This window comes from Lutra lutra, chromosome 5 (assembly GCF_902655055.1).
Source record: "Lutra lutra chromosome 5, mLutLut1.2, whole genome shotgun sequence".
Taxonomy (NCBI): Eukaryota; Metazoa; Chordata; class Mammalia; order Carnivora; family Mustelidae; genus Lutra; species Lutra lutra.
The window spans coordinates 85,677,894-85,702,109 of NC_062282.1; the positions used below are offsets into that span (position 1 = coordinate 85,677,894).

Consider the following 24,216-nt stretch of genomic DNA (forward strand, 5'->3'; position numbering starts at 1 on the left):
GACACCCAGGACATTTTATTTAACAATGTTGTAAAAAAAAATGCATTTTTACAATGGTAGGAGTTTAACTTCTTTCCTTTGATTGTTATAGGAAAAAATTATGACTGTGACAGGTATACCGAATTTATGAACAAGAGAAGGCAACACTGTGTAATGAAAGGCTACCCTTGGATAATGAGGCATCAAAGAGAGTAAATTTTTCTCTCTGGTATATCCTGTGTAGATGCTTTAGTTCAATATATTGTTTGAAATAGTCTAGGTTGGTTGGATTTAGAAAGGAGAGGTTAACTTTAAAATGGGTCATTTGTAAAATAAAACATAATAAAATGGGTCATTTGTGTTAATAAAGACAGATACTCAATATTCTATTACAGTGTTTCCCAGGACAATTTTTGATGTTCCTTCCTGTTTGGAGGAATAGCCTCTAAGTTCACTTTAAACAGCAGCATGCACTATGGTCATTTTCCGCTGACAAAGCTGCAGACTTTCCAGGACACTAGTCAGTTCCTAAGGCCAGTATGTTTGCGTTCAGGTGGCAAATGTGGAGTGAATTCAGGAGTGAATTTGGAACATGGTTCGTGTTAGGTGGATCTTTCCATTGAGGAAACAGCTAAGGCAATCATTTTATTACCATCAGAGAAAACCATGGTCGGGACAAGAAGAGGAATGGGAAACATCTGGTAATATTAGCCACTGTTTCCCCTCCTATATCTGTGGGACATATTTATGGATCCCAACACTCACTTCTGTTAAGTCTTAGCATGGTCTCAGAATTATTTGTCAGCATTTGATAACTGATCGGGAGCTTCATTGGACTGAAAAATTTGTGCCATTCCTGGTGAGGGCTAGTGAAGTTAATGACTTTAAACAATTTCTGAAGAAAGCATAACCATCAGGCAAAATCTTTCTTCTCATTTTATTGTATTTCATGAGAATATTTAAAATGGAGACAGGATAGAGACATTTAATACAAATGATATTATACTGTTCTCTTTATAAAAATGTCTCCTTATTTATAACAAATCACTTTGTATAAATCTTTCTTTGCTATGTTCCTTATATAAATATGCCTATGTATATATTTGGAACAAAAATTGATGCATAGTCCCATTTTTCCCCAGGTAACTATCTGCAAGCTCCTGCCTCTCAGTCCCAGGATTACATTTTAGATCAATGTTGGAAGAACATGGGGCTAAATTTTGCATGGTCCTGTGATATCATCTGATAATTTCATGAGTAGTCAAACACTGTCCTTTAATTCCAGAATGAAAGCACCGTCTTTAGTTTCTACCTCCTTGTAGAAGATTTGAATCCAGTGTTTTTCTTAACTAGGTAGTACATTCATTTGTTAGACCTGTCATCTATGACGTCATTTACAGTTTACCATGGTTCCACGCCTCCGTGCTCCTAGTTGGTTCCGATGTACCCTACCTAAATGAACTTGCTGGGAATCACTCCCATACTACCCATATAATCATCCTCATCATGGCCACATCCCACATCATAACTAAAATTTATTGATTTTTTACAACATTCAAGGCACTATCCTCAGAACTTTCCACACTTTATCTCCTCTTATAACAATCCTATCACACAAATTTTGTTATCACCATTTTACAGATGAAAATTGAGGACCCAAAGGGTTTCCAACTTTGTCATAATCCTATAGTTAATAAGTGGTGAAGCCAGATTTTTAAGTTCAGTCTTCTGACCCCAGAGCCCATTCTAACAGGCTATGCAGTAATGATCCCAACATTACCCTTACCCTTCCAGCACTTTCCAAAGTAGTTCTCTTTAGAATATCCAGTAATCAGTGTCGATGACTCTCTATTGCATAGTGATTTTAAGCATAGACTCAGGTTTCAGAATACTGAAAAATCTTCCAAAATTCTAGTTCTTAGATGGGAAGGGGTGTCTACCAGAATTCCCTGGATAAATTTTCTAAACAGAGTGGCTTTCATTTCTCTCCCTTCCAGTTCCAAAAAAATGGATCTGGGTGTGGGGGTAGTAACAGAACAAGAAGAAAAAATAAGTACATCTGCACTACTGAAAAACTTCCCATGTTATTCTGTTTGTACCCAGTTTTTTAACCACTCTTGAGGTAGCTTAGATTTTACATTGTTACTAAGAGAGAATGCATCATCTACTTTAGCAGTATGCTGGTGAAAGGAAGTCAGAGAAGAAACTACAGATCAACAAATGGATATACTTGCAGATTTTATATCGAAAACCATCAACAAACACAAATAGTTGATGTACAGCATCCTTTTCATTTACCCACCTGCTGACTCCAGAGTTCATAGTCCTGGTTCTTTCTTCATCAACTGTTGTCATTTCAAAAACCAAAGGCAAGGCAGAGACCAAAGTTTCTGCACTGTGTTTGGTTTTTATTGTCAACCAGGGCAATAGAATGAATTGCAAAGAATTTGGAAAGTGTGTCAAAGTTAACATTTTACAGTCACACTATATTGTAGTACAAAGAAAACAACACATTTAGCTTTCAAAATATCCTATGGTAACCACTTTTACTTAAAATCGAGATCCTAGAAATATGGTCCAAGGAACATAACTGGAGTTCTTACAAAATAATTGCTTAGAATTGGCGGACACAAAAGGGAAGTGTAGTTTTCCTAAGAAAATATTATTATTTTTAAAGATTTTAAAGTACTCTCTTGGGGCTTGAACTCACAACCCTGAGATCAAGAGTCGCATGCTCCACCAAACGAGTCAGCCAGGCAGCCAGAAAGTATTATTTTTGGAGAAGTATAAAGTCCATTCTAACAGGTGAGGGGTAATTTGATAAGACAGGACTAAGATAGAACTAATGCTAAACATTCTGAGTATAGACGCATGTAAATGTTTCTTCTAAAATAACTGGACGTGGTCAACTTAGGACATTATGGATTTCAAATAACTGAAATAAAATAATATAATGAATAAATGAAATAATGAATAATGAAATAAAATAAAACAAATAATTACATTTGTTTTATTTTTAGGTATAGTGAGAGACCAATGTGGTTTTTGGCCATACGTATTAAAAAGAAAGATCCAACTCTATAGGCTTGAAATAAGTCTTGGAAATTGGCAATAGCAAATAAAGTACTTAGGAATAGTTTAAAAATTATAGTGGCCACTGTTTTGAATGGCTCTTATTTATTTTGAGAAAGAAGATCTATTTTAAAAATGACCAGGGTTCTTATGGCTCTACTTCTTGTTTTCAGACACAGTTCCTGGAAAGAAGACAGGTGAATCACTCAGGATGCTCTCAGCGACTGCCATTTCAGATACCTTGAAAGGCACAGAAATTTTCCCCACTCCTGTAAAAAGCCAGTGGCATTTTATAAATAGAAAGCTCACAAAACATGTTGATTTTAGAAGAGTTCATAATTTAGAATATTTTATAGACATTCAAGAAAATAGGAGTCATTGAAAAGATACTCTCCGTATATAGCTGGAAGAAGCCAGTTGTTATGAGAAAGGTGATTCCCATGTTTTCTACATTTTACAATTCCAATTTTGGCTTGGCTTATCTATCCATTTATCTACTTACCTACCTACCTACGGACTTATCTTGTATTTTGGTCAGTGCTAGACAGGAGGTGAGCACTATTTATAATCCACTCATGAGAAACACCCGTAGAAGCATACCCATGGCATTCTAAAACCTGGGGAGAGAATGGTTGTATGCCGACGTGCTGCCCTGGGTTACTGACCAGCCTCCGAATGTCCCGCTCTGACTCCCACTTGATCTTGGAGATGGCTTCCTGGTGGGACTGGTGCTCACTCCTAAGGTCGCCGGCCTTGATCTTATCCGCCTGGATCATATTGCTTAGAGCCTCATCCACCTGCTTCTTGGCAGTTTTCAGGTCTGCAATTTCCTGTAAGAGCTTAAGGCGCTCGGCATCAAACAGCTTCCGGGCCTCCTCCCGGGCCTCAATGGTGAGCGCTGTCCTTACTTTGTCACTGCTGCCGTCCCGGAGAGCACACAGGGCCGACTTGAGCCTCTGGATCTCTCCATCCCGCAGCTTCACTGTCCTTGACATTTCTTGCTCGTGCTGCTTGATGAGATTCTCTCTCACAGCCTGCAGCTCCTTCATCTTCTCCTCATGGAGCTTGGCTTTGAGTTCTGTCACCAGGACCGTGTGCTTGCGCTGCTCCAGCTCACGGATCCTCTTTGCTTCTTGAGTCTTCTCTCTTTCAAGCTTAGACACCTAAGGGCAGAGAGGCGAAAGGATGAAACGAGGTGATCCTCAAAGGGAAGGTGGGCTCCTGAGCAGGCCTGTAGCTCAGAGGCCTGGGCTCTCCCAATTCCTCACCTTTTCTTGTCCAGTCACTGAGTGCTCAGAGGGAAGGGAACCACAGGCCCCAGAGCTGGGAAGACAGTATAGGAAGGAGGAGATACCTGGGGATGCTTGTATTATTTGGTGCAGATAGTATCTGAGGTTTGGGGCCCTCACTATTCATCTCTGGTCTGCAGACAACCAACACAGGCATCGCCCAGAAGCTTGTCAGAAATGCAGAATCCAGGGCTCCTCTCCAGACCTACAACCAGGACGTGCATTTTAACAAATCCCCAGGTGATCGTATGCACATTAAAATTAGGGCACAGTGCTATAACGGTTTTCACCTTGGTGGGGAGAAGTTCAGAACAGATCACCTGCAGAGCTTTTTAGAACACATCCCTGGCTAGATGCAAGCTGATACATGTGGGCATCTTAGGACAGTTCAGAGCTCAAAATTATCATTAGACTAATAAAGTGGTGCCCAAAGTGATATTATAAATATTTCTCCTATATCCCCCTTCTGTTTTGGCTGCTGTAATGGAGAAATGAAACCAGCTGATATATCCTCAACCTCACCTTTTTTCTATGGCAACTTGGTTCTACCACCAAACATTATGCATAAACACACACCAGCCCCAAACACTGTGGTTCACTGGGCCACCTCTCTGTTCAAGGGGTTTGGTGGCTGTTATTTCTGCATGCTCCACAGATGTCCCTTTGTGTCCTTCCCTGCCCCACTCAGCAACCTCTCCTGCTCCCCCTACCAACTAACCGTTCAAGCAGTTTAATAAAGTGTTCCTTCTAACATTTAGACCTTTCGGGTATTTTGGTTAACAAAATCTTCTGTTTTGCTTCACTTCCGTTGATAATGTGGGTCTCCTTATAGATTAGCTGTGGCACTACCTTAAACTGGCTGAGTCTGGCTCTGATTCAGTAGATTGGGGGTCGGGTGGGGTGGGGGACCTGGCATGTGTGGCTTGGAGAAGCCTCTCAGCAAATGTTCTTTCTTATCGTCTTCCTCCCCTTCTTCGTCTGTACTGTCTTTGTTCCTCTGCCTCTGTCGTGTACCACAGAATTACACACTCACTCTCTCTCTCCCTCTCCACACACACACACAGTAACCTGGAAAAAGGAAAGAATTAGGGAACCCTGGGAGTAATATCCGGTTCAGTGAAACTGGGTCTCTGCCATTTGCAAAATAGGAAAGTTTCATGAAAAAATCGTGACGAGCCTCTCCAGCTAAAAAATGTTAAGATTCAAACTCCTTACTGAGATTCTTGTAATTATAATGGAAAGCGTGTGAGATTTTACTTACCTTAATAGTACCTACCTTTGGCTAGAACTGGATTTTTAAGTCCACATGGCAATTTATGAATATTTTATTTTAAAGGCATAGCAATTATTACCACACTGGATATTCTAAAAGAACTCAGGGCACAAGGAGACTTGGGAAAATAAATAGCCAGGCATCCTTCAATGACTGTCTTTGATCTTGCCTCCAGCTTCGGCCAGGGTCCCTTCCTAGATGCTTATTATTACATATGCTCTAGACCTGCGCTGTCCAATACAATGACCACTGGCTACACAGAGTACTTGGAATATCCCAAGTCTGAACTGAGACTTACTCTAAATGAAAATACTCACCAGAATGTAAAAACGTCAGCAATAATTTTTATATTGATTACAAGTTAAAATTATAATATTTTGGATGAATTAAATACAGTATGTTATTAAAACTAATGATTTCTTTTTTACATTTTATAATTGTGGTTACAAGAAATTTAAAAATCACATACATGCCTTGCATTTGTGGACTGTATTATATTTCTCCTGGACAGCTTTGCTCTAGGGTTCTTGGTGTGTTGAATGAGACAGGCTTTCATGATGGTGATATTTCTCCTAATAAACCTCAGTATTTTTTTTTTTTAAGATTTTTTTTTTTTTTTTTTTTTGAGAGAGAGAACGGGCATCCCAAATAGACTCCACAGAGTGTGGAGCCAACCCTGGGCTCAATCTCACCATCCCGAGATCACCACCTGAGCCAAAACCAAGAGGCAGATGCTTAACCAACTGTACCACCCAAGTGCCCCAGGAAAGCCCAGTTCTGACCCAATTTATGGGCTCAAAAATCACCCAGGGCTCCTTTATGTTGCTGAATAAAACCCCAACATCTCAGCTTCACCTTTCCTGCTCTCAGAAGATTTGGTTGGACCCCCCCCAGCTCCTGTTTCTGTTTCTCACTCTACCTCTCCTCACCTGTCCCACACTACAGGTACTGCTTCATTTTGTGATCTTGTCATTTCTCTCAAATTATAAACACTAATCTTTTGCATGTAGACTGGAGATGAATGAAAAAGAAAAAAAATGAAAATATAGGTGTATGAAAAATATATTCCAGTCTGAAGATAAAAACAAATACAAACAAACACTGGCTTTCTTGTCCATCACTTGAAGGAATCCACAGAATCCAAAGAAAACTCAAAGGCACTGATTGATTACATTTGGCATTTTTCATGTCTGCTTATTTTGGTTGCCATGGAAACTGGCATTTTTGCAGGATTTCTAGGTATGACTTGTTTCTTAAGCTTGGGAGAAGTGTTTCACTATGAAGCAGACACAAAGGATGTGACTGACATTCGGGAAGGAAAAAAGCCAATTAAAATTTTTATAGTAAAATCACTTTCTGAAAATTATTTGCAGCTCAGACTGTACCAGTAAGAAAATAGAATTTACTATCTTTCTGTAAATCGTACACAAAAAGAGAAAGAACTGCTCCCGACTGACAAGGAAAAATGTAAAGATAATACTTCAAGTGAAAAAAAATACTTAGAAGAAGAATCAATTTTGATAAGTGCTGCTGGATCACATAATAGCATTTATTGAGGGCTTACTGTGAGTTACACAGCTTCCTAAAGACTTCACACACATTACCGCATTTAACCCTGGAAGCTCTGTGATGTAGGTAGTATCTGTGTCATCCCAATGTCAGATGAGAAAAGTGAGGACGAGTCTCTGCACAAGCACAGTGTGAAGAAGGCTGCTTAGCGCCCAGAGTGGGTCAGCAGCCAGGTATGGGTTGGGTCCCAGACCTCCCTATGTGCTTAAAAAAAAAAAAAAAAAATTATTATTCAGTTCAGTTTAGTTTTATTTGGGAGAAAGAGAGAGTGTGCATGCACCAACTGGGGAAGGGGCAGAGGAAGAGGGAGAAGCTGACTCCCTGATGTGTGCAGAGCGCAACTTGGGGCTCTTGAGGGGCTCGATCTCACCACTCTGAGATCATGACCTAAGCAAAAACCAAGAGTTGGGCTCAACCAACTGAGCCACCCAGGTACCTCCTTCCTGTTAATTCTGAAACCTCTGGCAAACTGTTCTCCTCCCCAGCCTCCATTTTCTTATGTGTTAACTGGGATTGGGGGTCTCGTTCTCATATGGTGAGGGCTGACTTAGATAATGTATTAAAAGTCCTTCGGAAAGACTGGAACACCTGGGAGATTAATAATTATTAATATATGGTTAAATAGTATAGTATTAATTTTGATGAATATTGTTGATGCCATATTGGTATTATTATATAATGCAATGCTGTATTAATACCAACGACATAAATATAAGAACCCATATTATCAGGATAAGACTAACATGACTATTACTATATTATTAAGACCATAATAACTGTTCTCCTAACAGAAACCTTGAAAACAAAGGTAAAATTGGGTCTCCTGGAGATATCTTGAGTTCCCTGGCATTGGTGGCATCTAATCTTAACTTGGAAGAGACTCAGATTACGTGTATGCAGGAGTGGGGTGTGGGATAGGACAGAGTAAGGGGATGAGCAGTGAACAGGCTTTGAAAGATACAGATTCTAAATTCCTTCTCCCCTGGAGGTTTTTTGTTTTTTTTTCTAAAGATTTTATTTACTCATTTTACAGACAGAGATCACAAGTAGGCAGGCAGGCAGAGAGAGAGGAGGAAGCAGGCTCCCTGCTGAGCAGAGAGCCCAACGTGGGGCTCGATCCCAGGACCCTGGGACCATGACCCGAGCCAAAGGCAGAGGCTTTAACCCACTGAGCCACCCAGGCACCCCTCCCCTGGAGGTTTTATGGAAGAAAAAAGTCACCAGGAAAATTTAATCCTCCTGGGGAGAACTTATACTGTGTCAGAAGGAGAAACATTCTGATTACTACCCCACCCTGGCCTCACATGGCATTTTCCTTTCTAGTCTAGCCTTTGAAAGCCCGTGTAAATTCTGTTGAGATAACGATGGTCATGTCTGAGCTTTAATGTGACCTTAGAAATCTAGGATGAAAAACTGGATGGCCTGATCCAAGGTGAGGAAGTTGAGAGGTTATCTAGGCAAGACAAGCTAACATGAGCTTGGGTGTGGATTATCTGTACTGGATGTTCCAGGATATCTAAACGCACAGTAGGCAGGCAGGGAGGCTCATGGGTGCTTAGTAACTCGCAGTCAGAAGATATGAAGCTGCACTATAGAAGGTTGTTTATAAGGGAAATTTTATACAACCCGTAGAGGTACAAAGGCTTCTATTTTTTCATTTCTTACTTTTAGACACAAGGCTTCCTGAACACAAAACTAAAGGTGCATAAAACAAGAAATGATGCATCCCAAATTGGGGCGCTGAGCATGGAGGCTTTGGAGCAGTCATTTGAGGACAAGGGTTGGCTGATTCTCTGGGAGTTCTAGAGGCAACCAGATACTCAGCATTACCCAGGTCATTTGGGAATTTCCATTTTAGCTCCTCTACTCCCTGTGTCATTGGGAGCACATCAGTTAAACCATTCGAACTCATTTTCTTTCTCCATGAAACTGGAATCACACCTTGCTTTCCTCCCAGAAAATGAAAAAAAAGAAGCCTTTGTACCTACAATGAAGGCTGTCTCTGAGGGAAAGGAGGGAGCCCTTGGGAATAGGTGGGTGGGTTCCACATCTCGCAGCAATCCCTAGTGAGCTCACACACCCCTGGGCTGCAGATCATGGCCTCATGCTGTCGACAGGAGAGACAGAGGAAAACACTAAAGTCTAATGGCTCAGAGAGCCAGTCCAAAAAAAAAAAAAAAAAAAAAGACAGACCTGGGTGGAAATCTTTTCTTTGCCCGAGCCTGGAGTTTTCCATCTAAATAAATACTGTAACAGTATTTCTGCCATGGGGTTGTTGGGAAGTTTTTAAAAGGGAACATGAAAATGTATTCCATAAGCAGTATCAAGCATCTCCGGCATGCCAGGCAGCATTCAAAGCGCGGAAGAGGCCTTCCTTAGGGGATCCCTTAAGAAGACATGGTCTCTTACGCATAACAAGCTTACATATTACTGGGAACAGGCAGGGGGCGGTTAGGCTGTGGGCAATGCATAAGCAAAAGAACAAAATCACTTCAGGCAGTACAAAGTTCTATGCCGAAGATGGAGCAGGGTGATGTGATAGAGTAAATGGATGTCAGAGCGTTACTTGGACCAGGGGGTCAGACTGGGGCTGACACCTGCGGGTCCTAAGTGCTATCACAGTGCAGGGAGAGCCAGAGCACACGGCTGCCTTCCCTGACCAAGCCCTACTATTTTGGAGGGACCGTAGCGCCTCTCTGCTGCCCACAATCCATTCATTTTAGAGATGGGAAAATACAGGCTCAGAAATGACAAGGACACATGGCACAGAGGCCCCACTGTGTGTTCTTTCCTCTCCACCCCATGGTTCCATCTTCTTGGGCATTATACTTGAAGTTCAGTCAGAATGACCTGCTTACCTGCTTATTACTATCGGTGCTTGGAAAATCTTTCAGACAAATTTCTATTCATTAGATGTTGATTATGTCTAGTCTTTTTGTTTCATTTCCCTCCAGTGGAAATGCAGACCTATGAGAGAAGGATTCAGGTATGTTCATACCCCCACCCCCAACACTTTCTTTCTTTCTTTGAAATTTGGTTAATAGTGGAGAGTAAACTTCTGATACTCTCTCTCCCTTTGCCTAATGCTTCCAGTATTTTCAAGATCTTCACATTTTTAAAGAGCACAGGAAGTACAAGACATGGAAACAACCTAAGTCCATCAGTGGATGAATGGATAAAGAAAAAGTGTACACATTATGTACATATACAGGCTATATAATATATATATGATATGTACACAGACATACACAATGGAATATCATTAAGCCATTAAAAAAAAGGACATCCTGCCATTAGCAACAACAGAGATGGACCCTGAGAGTATTTTCTAGGTGAAATAAGTCAGAGACAGATAAATACCATGTGATCTCACTTACATGCAGAATCTAAAAAACTTGAACCTACAAATACAGAGAAGAGATGGGTGGTTGTCAGAGACAGAGGGGGTGGCTAGGAGTATGAGAAATGGGTGAAGGGGATCAAAAGGGACAAATTCCTAGTTATAAGATGAGTAAGTTCTGGGGATGTAAGGTACAGTATGGTGACCATAATTAACAATACTGTATTGTATTTTTGAAAGTTGTGGAGATCTTACAAGGAAAAAATTTCGCAACTATGAGATGATGAATGTTGAATAAACTTATTGTTGTAATCATATGTTGTAATGCATATGTCAAATCATTACACTGTATATCTAAAATGAATATTATATATATATCAATCATATCTCAGTAAAACTAGGGAAAATATATCACAAAAAGGAAAACAAGAACGTAAACTCTAGAGGAGAGGCAAAGGGAGTGGAAGAACTAGCTCTGCCCCCTCCTAACATGTGACTCTGGGTGAATTACTTAACTTCACTGAATCTGTTTCCTCATCTGTAAAATGGGGATTACAATGCCCACCTATGATTAAATCATAATACTTTTTTTTAAAAAAGATTTTATTTATTTATTTGACAGACAGAGATCACAGGTAGGCAGAGGCAGACAGAGAGAGAGAGGGAGAAGCAGGCTCCCTGCTGAGCAGAGAGCCCGATGCGGGGCTTGATCCCGGGACCCTGAGATCATGACCTGAGCCGAAGGCAGAGGCTTTAACCCACTGAGCCACCCAGGCGCCCCAAATCATAATACTTTTAAAAAAAGATTTTATTATTTATTTGAGAGAGAGAGCATGAATGGGAGAAGGGGAAAAGGGAAGAGATAGGGACAAGCAGTCTCTGCTGTGAGCATGGATCCCCACCATAGGGCTTGATCCCACGACCGAGATCAGGACCTGAGATGAAACCAAGAATTGGATGCTTAAACAACTGAGCCATCCAGGCGCCCCTTGACTCATAATACTTAACATGCTTGACACAAACTAGCCACTCAAGACCAACACACACACATATACATCCTTATGAAGCAGATACTGCTATTTCCCCATTTGATGGACGAGGAAAGGAAAACATTGAGGGATTTTTATAACCTGCTCAGGGTCACTCAGGTGGTACATGAAAGAGGTGTGATTATGTCAGGATGAATGTGCTTATTACAGTGTGTGACAGATAGTAAACATTCAATAAAGTGCAGATATTTTTGTAATCACTTTAAAGCATTTATGACTCTGCTCTGTCGGCAGTGTGTCCTGTAAATGTCAAGGGGTGATGTATCTTTCTGGAAAAATGACTAATGCTCCACCATTTCAAAGGTTTCCACTCTTCAGCGCATTTCCCAATAGCTGAACTGTCATTTTATCATCATAGCTTAGAAGCCAAAGTGAGAATATGAATTCACATCTTGGAATTGTTTACATTCTCTCTCTTAAAACCTGGACTTTTGGAAACGCAATCATTTTTATTTTAATAAAACTGCTTTATAACTTGCTTGCCCTCTAAATTCCCTTTGCTCTTTGGGGAAGGCTGCTGACAGGCAGTGGGGTTTTGTTTTAGTCCCTGTGCTGGGATTGTAATTAACTGCCATGGAGAGGGAGATGGGGGGCGGGGTGAAGACAGCACAGAGAAGGCTAAAGACAGTGCTTTTATGCATGAGGCTGACTTTCCCGGCTCTTGTCAGAGGAAGGGGAGATTACGCTTGACTTGCTGACTTAGAGACTAGGCCCTGGATAAACAGGGAGCCCTGTCCATGCTCAAGAGTCACCCCTTGTAAAAGTGTTGAATGTGTGGAAAATTGGCAGTGAAGGGTCTGCAGGACCTCTGCCTTTCTGAAACCTCTTGAGTTTGCTCTCTTTAAATCATCATCAGTTTATAGTTACCAGTCTCCAGACCGACAGTCTTCTCCCTATGAATGTAGTTTGTCATCATGTCGTTACTACAATTAAAGGAGTCTGCCTCCCTTGAAATGTTACGTTGCCCGAGGGAAAGTTAAAACCAATGAAATGTTTTTAGACGGTGATACCTGGATGGAATCTTAAGAGTGCGGTGTTTGTCAATGCGAAGGCAGAGAACCACCTCTGTGGGGACTGCCTGGACTGTCTGCTAGAATTCCAAGTCCTGGCTCTCACTGTGCCTGCTTTAGCAAAATCCACAGATTGTGGGCTCAAAGGTCTCAATTTTTAATAAGTTCCCCCAGGTTATTCTAACGCACAGTGAGGTTTGAGAGATACAGATATGAAGAAAGAGATTCAGTCATCTGAATTACAAATCGAGATACTGAGACACTTAAATTTGTCCCCGAGGAGGGATAAACACAATGCCCTGGTCTTCTGACTCTCAAACAAATGTTTTTATTTTGTTTTGTTCTGTTTGTCTGCTTTTATGATATCATATTCCTTTTAGCTTCACGGTAAAAGACTTCCTCCATAAATTTTACACTGGGGTCTGGTTATCCAAGGTTTTTAAGGCTTAGCTGAGAGGCAAGGGGTTCCAGCAGATCCAAGCTTTATTATTGCTGAACCCAGGAGAAATAGATTTTTAGGAAAATAAATGATTAAGATTTAATAGTAATGTCAAGGAAGAAGAGACAGATTTAAAAAAATGATAGGATATCAGTTTTTGATCGATAGCTTGATCAGGAACATTTATTTTTGTTACTATACAAAGAGTTATCTAAATAGGGCAACTTTGTGCTGACACGGCCGTCTCTGGTTTGCAGGGAGCGGAAATGTCTTACGTGTCAGATATTTGAAAATGCTTTCCTATTCATGATCCCCTATTTGATATCCACATCACTCTGGAGAAGTAAGTGTTAGCATATCCAACTATGAGATGAGATTCAGAGAAGTAAAGAGACTTCCCTAAGCCTAATTAGTAACTGATTCACATGCAGAGCATATTAGAAAATTTTACTACAAATAACTGTTTAGGAGTTTACTATGTGCCAGGAATCTCTCTGAGCACTTGATAGGAATTTTCTCATTTAATCATCACAATGGCTTTTTATACTTGTCTAATTTGACCCTCATCACAGTAACAAGTTACTGGTGAAGAAGCTAAGGTATAAGGAAATGAATCACTTTTCATTCATTCCTCTGCTCATTCAACAAACCCGTGATAAGCATCTCAGTTCTAGACATTTATTTAAGCTGTAGGGATATAGAGGTCTGGTATGACTCTGCTTTCATGGAGATGACACTGGACAATAGAAATAAGCACTGAACAAGGAAATGGATAAATACATAAATCACTATGAAATGAATCAAAATAGACTGTGGGAGTAACTGGACATGGCAAGTATTATGTCTTGGACACTGGGGCAGATGAAAGGTACTGGAGCTGACACCCGAAAAAGGTATATGGCTGCCTGGGGAAAGGGGGTAAAGCCCCTAAATGTGATCAGCCTAACTTTTAATCCAGCAAAGAGGATGGAACAGAGTCATCTGGGGGCGAGGAGGGGGAAGCAGTGGGAGAGGAGTCAAAGAGAAGTGGAAGAAACATCCTGTAATAGTAGGGAAAATCCTTTGACTTTGAGAAAGGTAGAGAGCCACGGACGGTTTTAAGCAGGGCAGTGACCTGAAGTGATGTACTTTAGAAAGCTTGGTCTGTACCAAAGTGGGGAGATCCCATTCAGGGCACAGTGGAACTTGGCAGGGTCATACAAGTGATGGGGAGGTAGTGGGGTTGCAGGTAGTCTCAATATTTAGATCTGGTTTTCTGAGCCAGGCTTCCTAAGGAGGCAGACATCAGTCTTACCAGCCTGCTATCCTCACCTTCTATGAATCCTGTGCTCAAGGCGCTCCTGCCACACACAAGAGAATCTCCATAAGGACAGGGTTTGTTGCTCTCCCCAGCAACCGGCAGAGAGGAGCCATTGGGGCAGGGCAGCAGGCAGAGCCCTTTTCAGGGCTGTGACCCTACGTGGCCTCACTCACCTTGGACTTCTCTTGATGCAGCTCTATCTGGATATCTGTGAGCTTGGTCCTGAGGTCTTCATTGGCAGCTTGAAGGGCGACGATGAGCGCTTCGGGCTTCTCGCCCTTATTTCGCCCTTTCTTAGACATTGTTCCTTTCTGAAGGGAGTCTTGTTTGTGAATGCCTTTCAAACAGGTGCTGCCATGTTACTGCTTTGTATCGTGGGTGCGATGTTTTCAGCATCTACTGCGTGGTGCTCCTTGGTAAGGTCTCCTCAGGTGCTGCCCTGGAAGCCCTGGGAAGAGGCAGAGATGGTGATTATGGCTGTGGCAGGGACCTGTGCTAAGGACCAGGCAGGGTCTCTCAGCCTGAAGTACTTGTATAATCCTGCTCCTGAGGGCTCCTGCCCCCAGATCCTCTCATCCACTAGGCACATGAATTTAGAGCCATCTTTCAAAAGATGTGGTCTGGTCCTTTCAATGCCCTGCTCAAAATCCTCCAAAGACCTGTAAGTATTTGAATATATTTTTCACATCTCAGAGTGCATTTTAGGTATAAACCTGCCTATTCCCCTAGCTTATCTCCTCCATTTCACTCACTTAGTCTCCAGCCCTAAGAAATCCCCTTTATGGGGTGCCTGGGGTAGCTAAGCCAGTTAAGCGTATGACTCTTGATTTCCACTCAGGTCATGATCTCAGAGTTGTAAGGTTGAGCCCCACTGCCACATCAGGTTCCATGCCCAGTGTGGAGATTCTATTTCTCCCTCTCCCTTCAGTTCTCTTTCTAAAAGGGGGGGAAAACAAAAAAGAAAAAAGCCCTTTATTTATTTATTTATTTATTTTTAAAGTAGGCTTCGTGCTCAGTGTGGAGCCCAATGTGGGAGTTGAACTCATGGCCTGAGATTAAGAGTCGGTGGCTTAACTGACTGAGCCACCAAGGCACCCCGGAAATGCTCTTTCATTTTGTGATTCTTGCTCCCTTCCCATAAAGACTTTCCCCACCCTGTTCATTTCTCTCCATGTTCTGCCCAGCCTCCTCACGAGTGCTTCCTTGTGTCCTCATTCCCACACCCTCAGACACATACATGTTAGTTTGGCTAACTTCTATGACCTTTCAGGTCTCAGCTTCCATATCAGTTCCTCCTGGAAGAACCTCTAGATTATTACATGCCCTCATTATTTAATGGTGGTCACACCTCCATGAATCTGTAAACTTTGTGAGGGCAGGAATACATTATTCCTATTTATAACTTGCTTCTCAGACTCCATCTTAAGACTTGCGACATACCAGGTACTTAACTGGTATTTGTGAAAGGAAGTCAACTATGTGATGACTACGTGTTGCCCTATAGAAAGTCCACAGTTTAAGAAAATCCCATATACAAAGAGCTAGAATCATACAATGGATAAACTATGGGGGGGGGGATTAATTGTACTACGTTAACTGAGTGACTCATTTACTCATTCAGTCAATATTGTTAGAGTTCTGTCTTTATGCTGTGGGAGGTACACTATGTTGAAATTGAAAATAAGAGTCCCGAGACAATAAATAAATAAATAAATAAATAAAACCTTTATGTCTCTATCTACCTTTTTTTTTTTAAGATTTTATTTATTTATTTGACAGAGAGAGAGTTCACAAGTAGGCAGAGAGGCAGAGAGAGAGGGGGAAGCAGGCTCCCCGTGGAGCAGAGAGCCCGATGCGGGACTCGATCCCAGGACCCTGAGATCATGACCTGAGCCAAAGGCAGAGGCTTAACCCACTGAGCCACCCAGGTGCCCCTCTATCTACCTATCTTCATCGTTATCATTATCATCACCATCACCTATCTGATAACTGCCTTTAAAAAAATAAATACTACTTGTTTCAGAGTAGACAAGGACTCCTCCCTCCAATGCGGTGACTAAGGAATCTCCTTGAAGACGGTGGCATTGCCTGGAACTTGAGGAGTAGGATATTAACAGATGTAGAAACAGATGAGGCATCCTGAGTGAACGAAATGCAGGTGCTGAGATACAGGGAAAACACACACACACACACACACACACACAGCAAGTATTTTGTGGGGGAAAGAGGAGGTCTGATCAATTAACCCAGAATATAGTTGATGGGCACTAATGCTGGAAAGGTTGCCTGGAAATGACAGATTGAGGAAGACCTGGGACACAAACCTTAAGATTTTGGAATCCGCCCCCCCGTAAGCAGTGGGTAAGCTGCTGAAGTTCTTGGCAGGTGGATACCCTAACAGGGAAATGCTTTGGTGTGGTTATTCTGGTGGCAGAGTGGGGAGAAACTGGGGACACGGAAACTGCATAGAAGGCTACTGAACTTGCCAAGGTGAAAGATGATGCAGCCTTAAACAGAATAGTACCAATAAGAGAGAGAAAAAAAAAAGAGGGATGTGTCTTAATTTACAAATTCTTAAATGTGGGGCGCCTGGGTCACTCAGTGGGTTAAGCCTCTGCTTTTGGCTCAGGTCATGATCTCAGGGTCCCAGGATCGAGTCCTGCGTCGGGCTCTCTGCTCAGCGGGAACCCTGCTTCCTCCTCTCTCTCTGCTTGCCTCTCTGCCTACTTGTGATCTCTCTGTCAGATAAATAAATAAAATCTTTAAAAAAAAAACCCAAATTCTTAAATGCTTCACAGGAACAATGAGGTCAGAAAAATATGGATACTAAACTGTTAATGTCAATGTGAAAAACATGACAAGATACTAGAGAAAGTTTCTCACACAACCTTTTAGAAAATTGGGTACTGTGTACAGGGAGGTGCTTCAGTCCAAAACTAAGGGGAATTCCTACTGGTCACCCATATGCTCCAGCAGCTGCTGTTCTCTCAAGCCCCCTGGTATTCAGCCTGGAGGACCATGCTGGGATCCTGGGCTTTGTGCCATCCCCACATGAGCACCGGGGCCATGCCCTTTGCAGTGTGACCCTAGGGGAAGGGATAGGAAGAGGTTAGAAGGTAAGGAGGACCAGTCTGTCTCCAGAAGTCATGGAACTGTCCACCATATTCTACCTTAAGCTGGATGTTGGAGTCGTTCTTCATGCATATTTTACAAATGTTACCAGATCACTGAAGTACATAGCTGGGAGATGTTGAAGGGGCTACCATTCTTTGTTTCTAGAACTGAAATGAATTAACAAGGATTTATCAGATTTTTATGACCAATACCACTAGGCACAAAGATAAATGAGACAGTGTTTAATTTCAAGCAGATGCTAGGGGAGTGAACTCACATGTTTTTGTTTAACAGGTTTCTCTTCCTCTTGCTGATCTCTAAATGTTGCTGGTCCCCTGGGCTCCCCAAAGCTATCTACACTGGCTCCACCTAGAAGTTTATGACTCCCCATTTTATATCCATAGACCCGACCATTCCCCAAACCGCGACTCAAATATTCAACATCTTACTTACCACATCTATTTGGATATCTGACTGGTGTATCAAACATAACCTAACATGGATGTCCTTATTACTAGGCCGTCATAGCCTCATTCTCTCCAGGTTTTCCCATATCAGTAAATGCACCATCATGGGCCCAGTTGTTCCAGATCTAAGCTTAGAAGCCCTCCTTTCGGGGCACCTGGGTGGCTCAGTGGGTTAAGCCTCTGCCTTCGGCTCAGGTCATGATCTCAGGGTCCTTGGATGGAGCCCCACATAGGGTTCTCTGCTCAACAGGGAGCCTGCTTCCCCCTCTCTGCCTGCCTCTCTGCCTGCTTGTGATCTCTCTCTCTCTGTCAAATAAATAAATAAAATCTTAAAAAAAAAAAAAAAGAAGAAGCTCTCCTTTCTTATTTCCATCATTCCTCTTCTCTAGTCCACTAGGGGTCCTGTTTGTTTTTCCTATAAAATATAATTCCCGGGGTGCTTGGGTGGCTCAGTGGGTTAAAGCCTCTGCCTTTGGCTCAGGTCATGATCCCAGGGTCCCAGGATCGAGCCCCGCATTGGGTTCTCTCCTCAGCCTGCTTCCTCTTCCTCCTCTCTCTGCCTGCCTCTCTGCCTACTTGTGATCTCTGTCTGTCAAATAAATAAATAAATAAAATCTTTTAAAAAATATATAATTCCCTTTGGTCAACTTCTCTCAACCCCCTACGGTGCTTTCAGAACATAGAGAAAGGAGGAATTTGAGAAAAACTTCAGTCACTTCATAGCTTTGTGGTCTTCCTGGATGAAGAAAGGGCTTTTCTGATTAGAGATACAGGAATGGCAGAGAAAGAGACTGAGAAGTACTGGAAGTCACAAATTTGCCAGATGCATTTAGAGAAGGTTGGTAACAGGGAGAAGACAAACTGGATTAGATTGCATAGGTCCCTGCGTGACTGATGGTTAGATTTCATTGACAATGATTAGATTTCATTATGTAGAAAGGAAGCATTTGAACATAAGTGTAATGACAAGAGCTCAGAGTGACTGCTTTGAGCTTGACATTGGACTAAGCACACTTGACATACTGCTCTCATTTCAAGCTCCCTAAAAATAGGGGGGAACGAGTCACAGAAAGATGAAGTAACTTGCCTAAAATGACAGGGTCATAGTCAATGAGGCCTTCATGCCAGACTGGGATCCAGGCTGTGATGCCCAGGTTTGCACTGTCCTACGTTTGCATTTCAGAGAGGTAGCTTAGGCAATGTGATGGATGGTGAGTTCCCAGGGAGAGTCATATATCCCAGGGAGAATATGGTAGACAGAAAGCAGGAAATCAGGCTTCTTCATTAGTCCAGGTGGGCAGAATACAACACTGAAGCTACCCATGGCCAGAGGGATGAAAAGGAACGTGGCAACTCTGACACACGGAGACTTTGACTGAATCATGTCTTCCTTTTAAACATCATTACTGGCTTGAACATTCTTCTCTGCCATGGTAAATAATGAGTACCAGCTTTCTTGCTGGTATTCCTTGCGGCAAAAATGTGCAGTGCCATAGTCATATTTTACATTTTAATCTGTAATCCTTTCTTCAAAAATATAATACTATGTGCCTGACTTCATGTATTTTTTTGTCTGGGAATTATTTTTAACTTAGTCACATAAGGGCTAGGGAAAAGAAGAGGGTTAAAAAACTAGAAACATGTTCAAGACAGAAAAAAAAAATCACAGAAAGTTCCTGATAGCGTCAGCTCATGGATACTGTAAGGTGAGCATCCATTCATATCATCATAAGGATGATCCTTACGTCCTCCTGGTGAAGGCGAACTTTGAGAAGCCTTTTCTGGCAATCTCACAATTCTCATGTAGAATTTTACTACCGTGCTTCTGTCACCCTGTGCTGCTCCCCCCACCGCCGCCAAACTCTTTTGGACAGCTTTACTGAGATAGAATTCACATATAAAATTTGCCCTTTAAAAAAAAGTGTATTAATTCAGTAGTGTTAGCATATTCTCACTATTGTACAATTGTCACAACAATAAATTTCAGAACTTCTTATCACCCCAAAAATAGACCCTATACCTGTTAGTAGTCATTCCCTATTCCTCACCAAACTCTCACAGCCCTAGGCAATCACTAATCTATTTTTTTGTCTCTATGGATTTGTCTATCTTGAACATTTTTTATCAAATGTAATCATACAATATGTGACTGGCTTTCTTTCACTGTAGCAGAATAATGGTCAAGGTTCATTCATATTATAGCATATACAGATATTTCATTTCTTTTCACTGCTGCATAATATTCCATTGTATGGCTAAAACTGCATTTCATTTATCCAGCCATCGCCTGAAGGACAAGTGTGCTGCCTCTTCTTAAGTGGCCTGAGGTGAGCCTTCCAAAGAAGCTACCAGCCAGAAGACCTCTACATAGACAAAAAGTCTCACTGTGCATTCATGAACCTGACACAGCAAAATAAATGCCCTTTTTTTTTTTTTTTTTTAAAGAGAGAGAGAGAGAACATAAAGGAGGGCACAAACGTATTACTCCAAGCAGATGGAATGTTTCTGGACCACCCCAGGAGCCTGTGCAATGACAATGTCTGACCCAACAGGTTATCTGGATTCAGGAGGAATAGAAGCCTTGTTCACTGAAGGGCCAATCCTCTTAAAGGTATCAGATAATTAAGAGATAACCTCTCAGGAATCCTTGCATTTTAAAATATGGATCATTGAGAGTAAACCTTAATATAGAAATGGATTATTGGGGGCGCCTGGGTGGCTCAGTGGGTTAAAGCCTCTGCCTTCGGCTCAGGTCATGATCCCAGGGTCCTGGGATCAAGCCCCGCATCGGGCTCTCTGCTCCTCGGGGAGCCTGCTTCCTCCTCTCTCTCTCTCTGCCTGCCTCTCTGCCTACTTGTGATCTCTGTCTGTCAAATAAATAAATAAAATCTTCAAAAAAAAAAAAAAGAAGTGGATTATTGATGCAAGAATTATAGTCATCATTCATTCATTCACTCATTCAAACATTTAGAAGAAATATAAAGTAGTGTTTGGGAGTAGATCTTACCAAATCTTTGGTATGGTTTGCTAAAATCTCCTGGTAAGTTTTAGCAATTCTAGAGCTCCATCTCTTTAGATTTTGATGTAGTAGTTGCCAGGTGATTCTGATGCCAGACCATTTTTGAGAATTTCTGGTTAGGAGAATGGGCTATGGGTCAGACACACGTGAATTTAGGTTCCACCTCTCTGTTTAATAGAAGTGGATCATGAATAAATTTCTAGTTATCTAGGACTCAATATACCTTATCTCTGAAATGGGGTTGAGGGGAAGGGGGATATAATATAGGACTATGACATTGGACTATTTGACAATTAAATGAAAAAGTGTGATAGTCGCATAGAGTTCATGACAAACAGTTACCACTTACTGAGTGCTCTCTTTGTACTAATGGCTAAGGTGGAGGAAACAAAATAGCCTATAATAGAAGCGCTGTTCTCAACATCCTTAAATTGAGTAAGAATGATGGAAGATATGCAAAAAATAATAATTCAAGAGCCACATTTAAGGAAGGCCTCAAATATGAACAAAGCTATTCTTATTCTTGGTTCTCTACAGACTCATTTAGGCACCGATACAAAACCCGAGAGAGGGAGACACACAATTCTTTGTCAGATGTATGGCCACATATTTGGACAAGAATGTGGCCACTATTTATTGAGCACTGTTCTTGGCTTTTCATAGATGTTAAAAAATCTAAGCATCATTCCTATCCTCCAGTGGCTTCCAGCCTATAAAAGGAGACAGGTGTTTATAAAGAAAGAACAAGTTCTAGAAAGCCATGACTGATATAGTTGGTAAATGCTGGGGTAGTGCCTTACTTTGGATTAAGGAAGACAAACACTTATTAGAGAACGTGTCATGTGAGCTGAGCCTGAATGAGGCTGAGTACCTTACTGGGTTCTTCCTCCGTGCCAGGCACTCTGCTAAGGTACACTAACATTAGGTACTAACTCATTGAACTGTTCCAATTCACCCTTTCAGATATTTACTCTTATTATTTCTTAGACAGGTAACTGAGGATAAGAGAGGTTAGTTAACTTGAAAAAGTTACACAGTTAAGAAATGGCAGAGCTACAACTCAAAGACACATCTGTCAGCAGTCTCCAAAGCTGCTGCTAGTGTTTTTTGTTTTTTTGTTTTGTTTTGTTTTGTTTGAGAGAGAAAGAGCATGCACATGCATGGCCTTGGAGAGGGATAGAGGGAGAGGGAGAAAGAGAATACCAAGCAGGCTCCACGCCCAGCAAGAGCTGACACACCGCTGGATCTCACAGTCCTAAGATCATGACCCAAGCAGAAATCAAGTAGGACACCCCCACCCAAAGCTTCTTAACACATTAACACTTTCTTGAAAGACACGAAGGGTTCAGCTCTTGGTTGTAAGTAGGCTAAAGAGATGGCAAAGGTGTGCAAATATCCACTGGGGGCTTACAAAATAGAATGGTAGAACGTAGTGGTTAAAAGATTGGACTCTGAAATCAGAAAAACTGGCTTTGAATGAACCTCCCTAGCTGTATATTCTTAAGAAATTACTTAAACTCTCCAAGCTTCTGTTTCTTTATTATAATATGGGGAAAGGGATATATTTACTGCAGTGAGCTCTTGCAAGGAATAAATGAGCTAAAATGTGTCGAATGATTAGTAAATTATTATCACCATCATTACCATGGTTATTCTTTTTCTATTTTTCTAACTATCCATGAAAAGCTAGCTTAGGTTTTAGGAGAAGAAGAAACACATTTATCACCTGTTCATGTTAAAAAGACAGGCCAGGAAAAGCACAGAGATCCCTGGGAAGTCTAATGGAATTCATGGTTATGCTTTTCAGGCAATGGGACCTGCGTTGACAGGATCAGTATGCCCAGGAGTCTTGGCTTTGTCGCTGGTTTTGCCCTAAGCTATAAGCTGGATAAAGTCATTATTAATCTTGGAGTTTCCAATAAGGCTGTTGCCTTGGAGTTATGATTTGCAAAGCAACTGTAATACAAAAGGGCTAAAGTTCACATGTGTGAAGCTAAAAGCTTCACCACTGCTCTGTGATTAATATTTGGGTATGTCCACTCTACCAAAGCCTTGGGAGTTTGTTTCGGCCATTCCCCCTTTTTTTCTAAAGGTGATGGCTTGAGTCAAATGTTGTTAATGTTTAAAGTGAATGAATTAAACTGCTTGCTTGATTCCTGGTGACCTGGCCGAGATACATTAGCACTCCTTAAACCTTTCTCTATTCAAGCAGAAAGTCTCACTACGCATCAGACACCGCAATTTGATATAAAAGACAGGAGGATGCTGTTTAAGCCAGTCCAACCCTGGAGTCCTAGTTTCCCTATATAAAGGGAATGTGGTGGTGTGGCTACAGAGTCAAAGACTTTACCCATTAAACATCTGTTAGGAGAAAAGGAATCTGAATGGCTGACATTCAGCATGGTAGTGATTATGCATGTTCAGGATTGTAGGGTACCAGGCGTATATGTCTTCTTACGTTTGTTTTTCTCTCTCTCTCCTTGTCGTGCCCTCTTTATCACCTAATAATAGTAGCAATTATTATTATAAATTATTTAAAGCTAACATGTTAAGGGACACCTGGGTGGCTCAGTTGGTTAAGCCGCTGCCTTCGGCTCAGGTCATGATCCCAGCGTCCTGGGATCAACCCCCAAGCCTGGAACCCTGTTCAGCAGAGAATCTGCTTGTCCCTCTATCTCCCTGCGCCCGTCTGTCCTCTCTTTCTCTCAAAAACAAAAACAAAAACAAAAACAAAAAAAGCCCCAAACTTATTACTCCCAATGAATGTGGTTTTCTTTTTGATCTCAGGTTTAAAACTTCACATCAGAAATATACTTCATAATATGTAGAATAAGAGAGGCTCTCAGCACACATATAAGAGACATCTAACCTCTTTAAGAGGGCTTCTTAGGAAACTTGGCAGAAGTGATGTCAAATCTGGGATCCAAAGCAAGGAGGATTCACCCAGAACTGTTCTATCCCGCAAACCCTTGGCTCTGCTCATGCATGCCTTTCCCTTTCTCAACATCCTGGTGAACTCCATCCCATTCATCCTTTTTTTTTTTTTAAGATTTATTTATTTCTCGGGGGGGGGAGGGGCAGAGAGAGAGGGAGAGAGTCTCAAGCATACTCTGGGCTGAGCACAGAGCCTGGCATGGGGCTCCATCTCATGACCAAGGGATCACAACTTGAGCGGAAACCAAGAGTTGGTGGCTTAACTGACTGCACCCCCCCATACCTCCTTCTAAGCATCCTTTAGGGCCCAGGTCTGATGGAATCAGTTATTCCTTCATCTGGGTTTCCATTTTCACTTTGAA

General features: G+C 41.7%; 1 protein-coding gene across 10 annotated transcripts in view; it reads right to left on the bottom strand.

Moving 5' to 3' along the window:
- JAKMIP2 (janus kinase and microtubule interacting protein 2) overlaps positions 1-24,216 on the bottom strand; it is a 165,568-nt gene that overhangs the window by 54,984 nt on the left and 86,368 nt on the right. For 9 of the 10 annotated variants that reach the window (XR_007127671.1, XM_047731291.1, XM_047731290.1 and 6 more), the window contains exons 2-3: positions 14,494-14,768; positions 3,717-4,214 (exon numbers count right to left, since the gene is read on the bottom strand). Coding sequence is in view for 9 of the 10 variants with exons in the window: in XM_047731291.1 (XP_047587247.1) it covers positions 3,717-4,214; positions 14,494-14,622 (627 nt within the window). In the remaining variant the exon portion in view is untranslated. Of the gene's footprint in view, positions 1-3,716; positions 4,215-10,040; positions 10,150-14,493; positions 14,769-24,216 lie in introns of those variants that run through there. The other variant, XM_047731292.1, reaches the window with a different exon arrangement.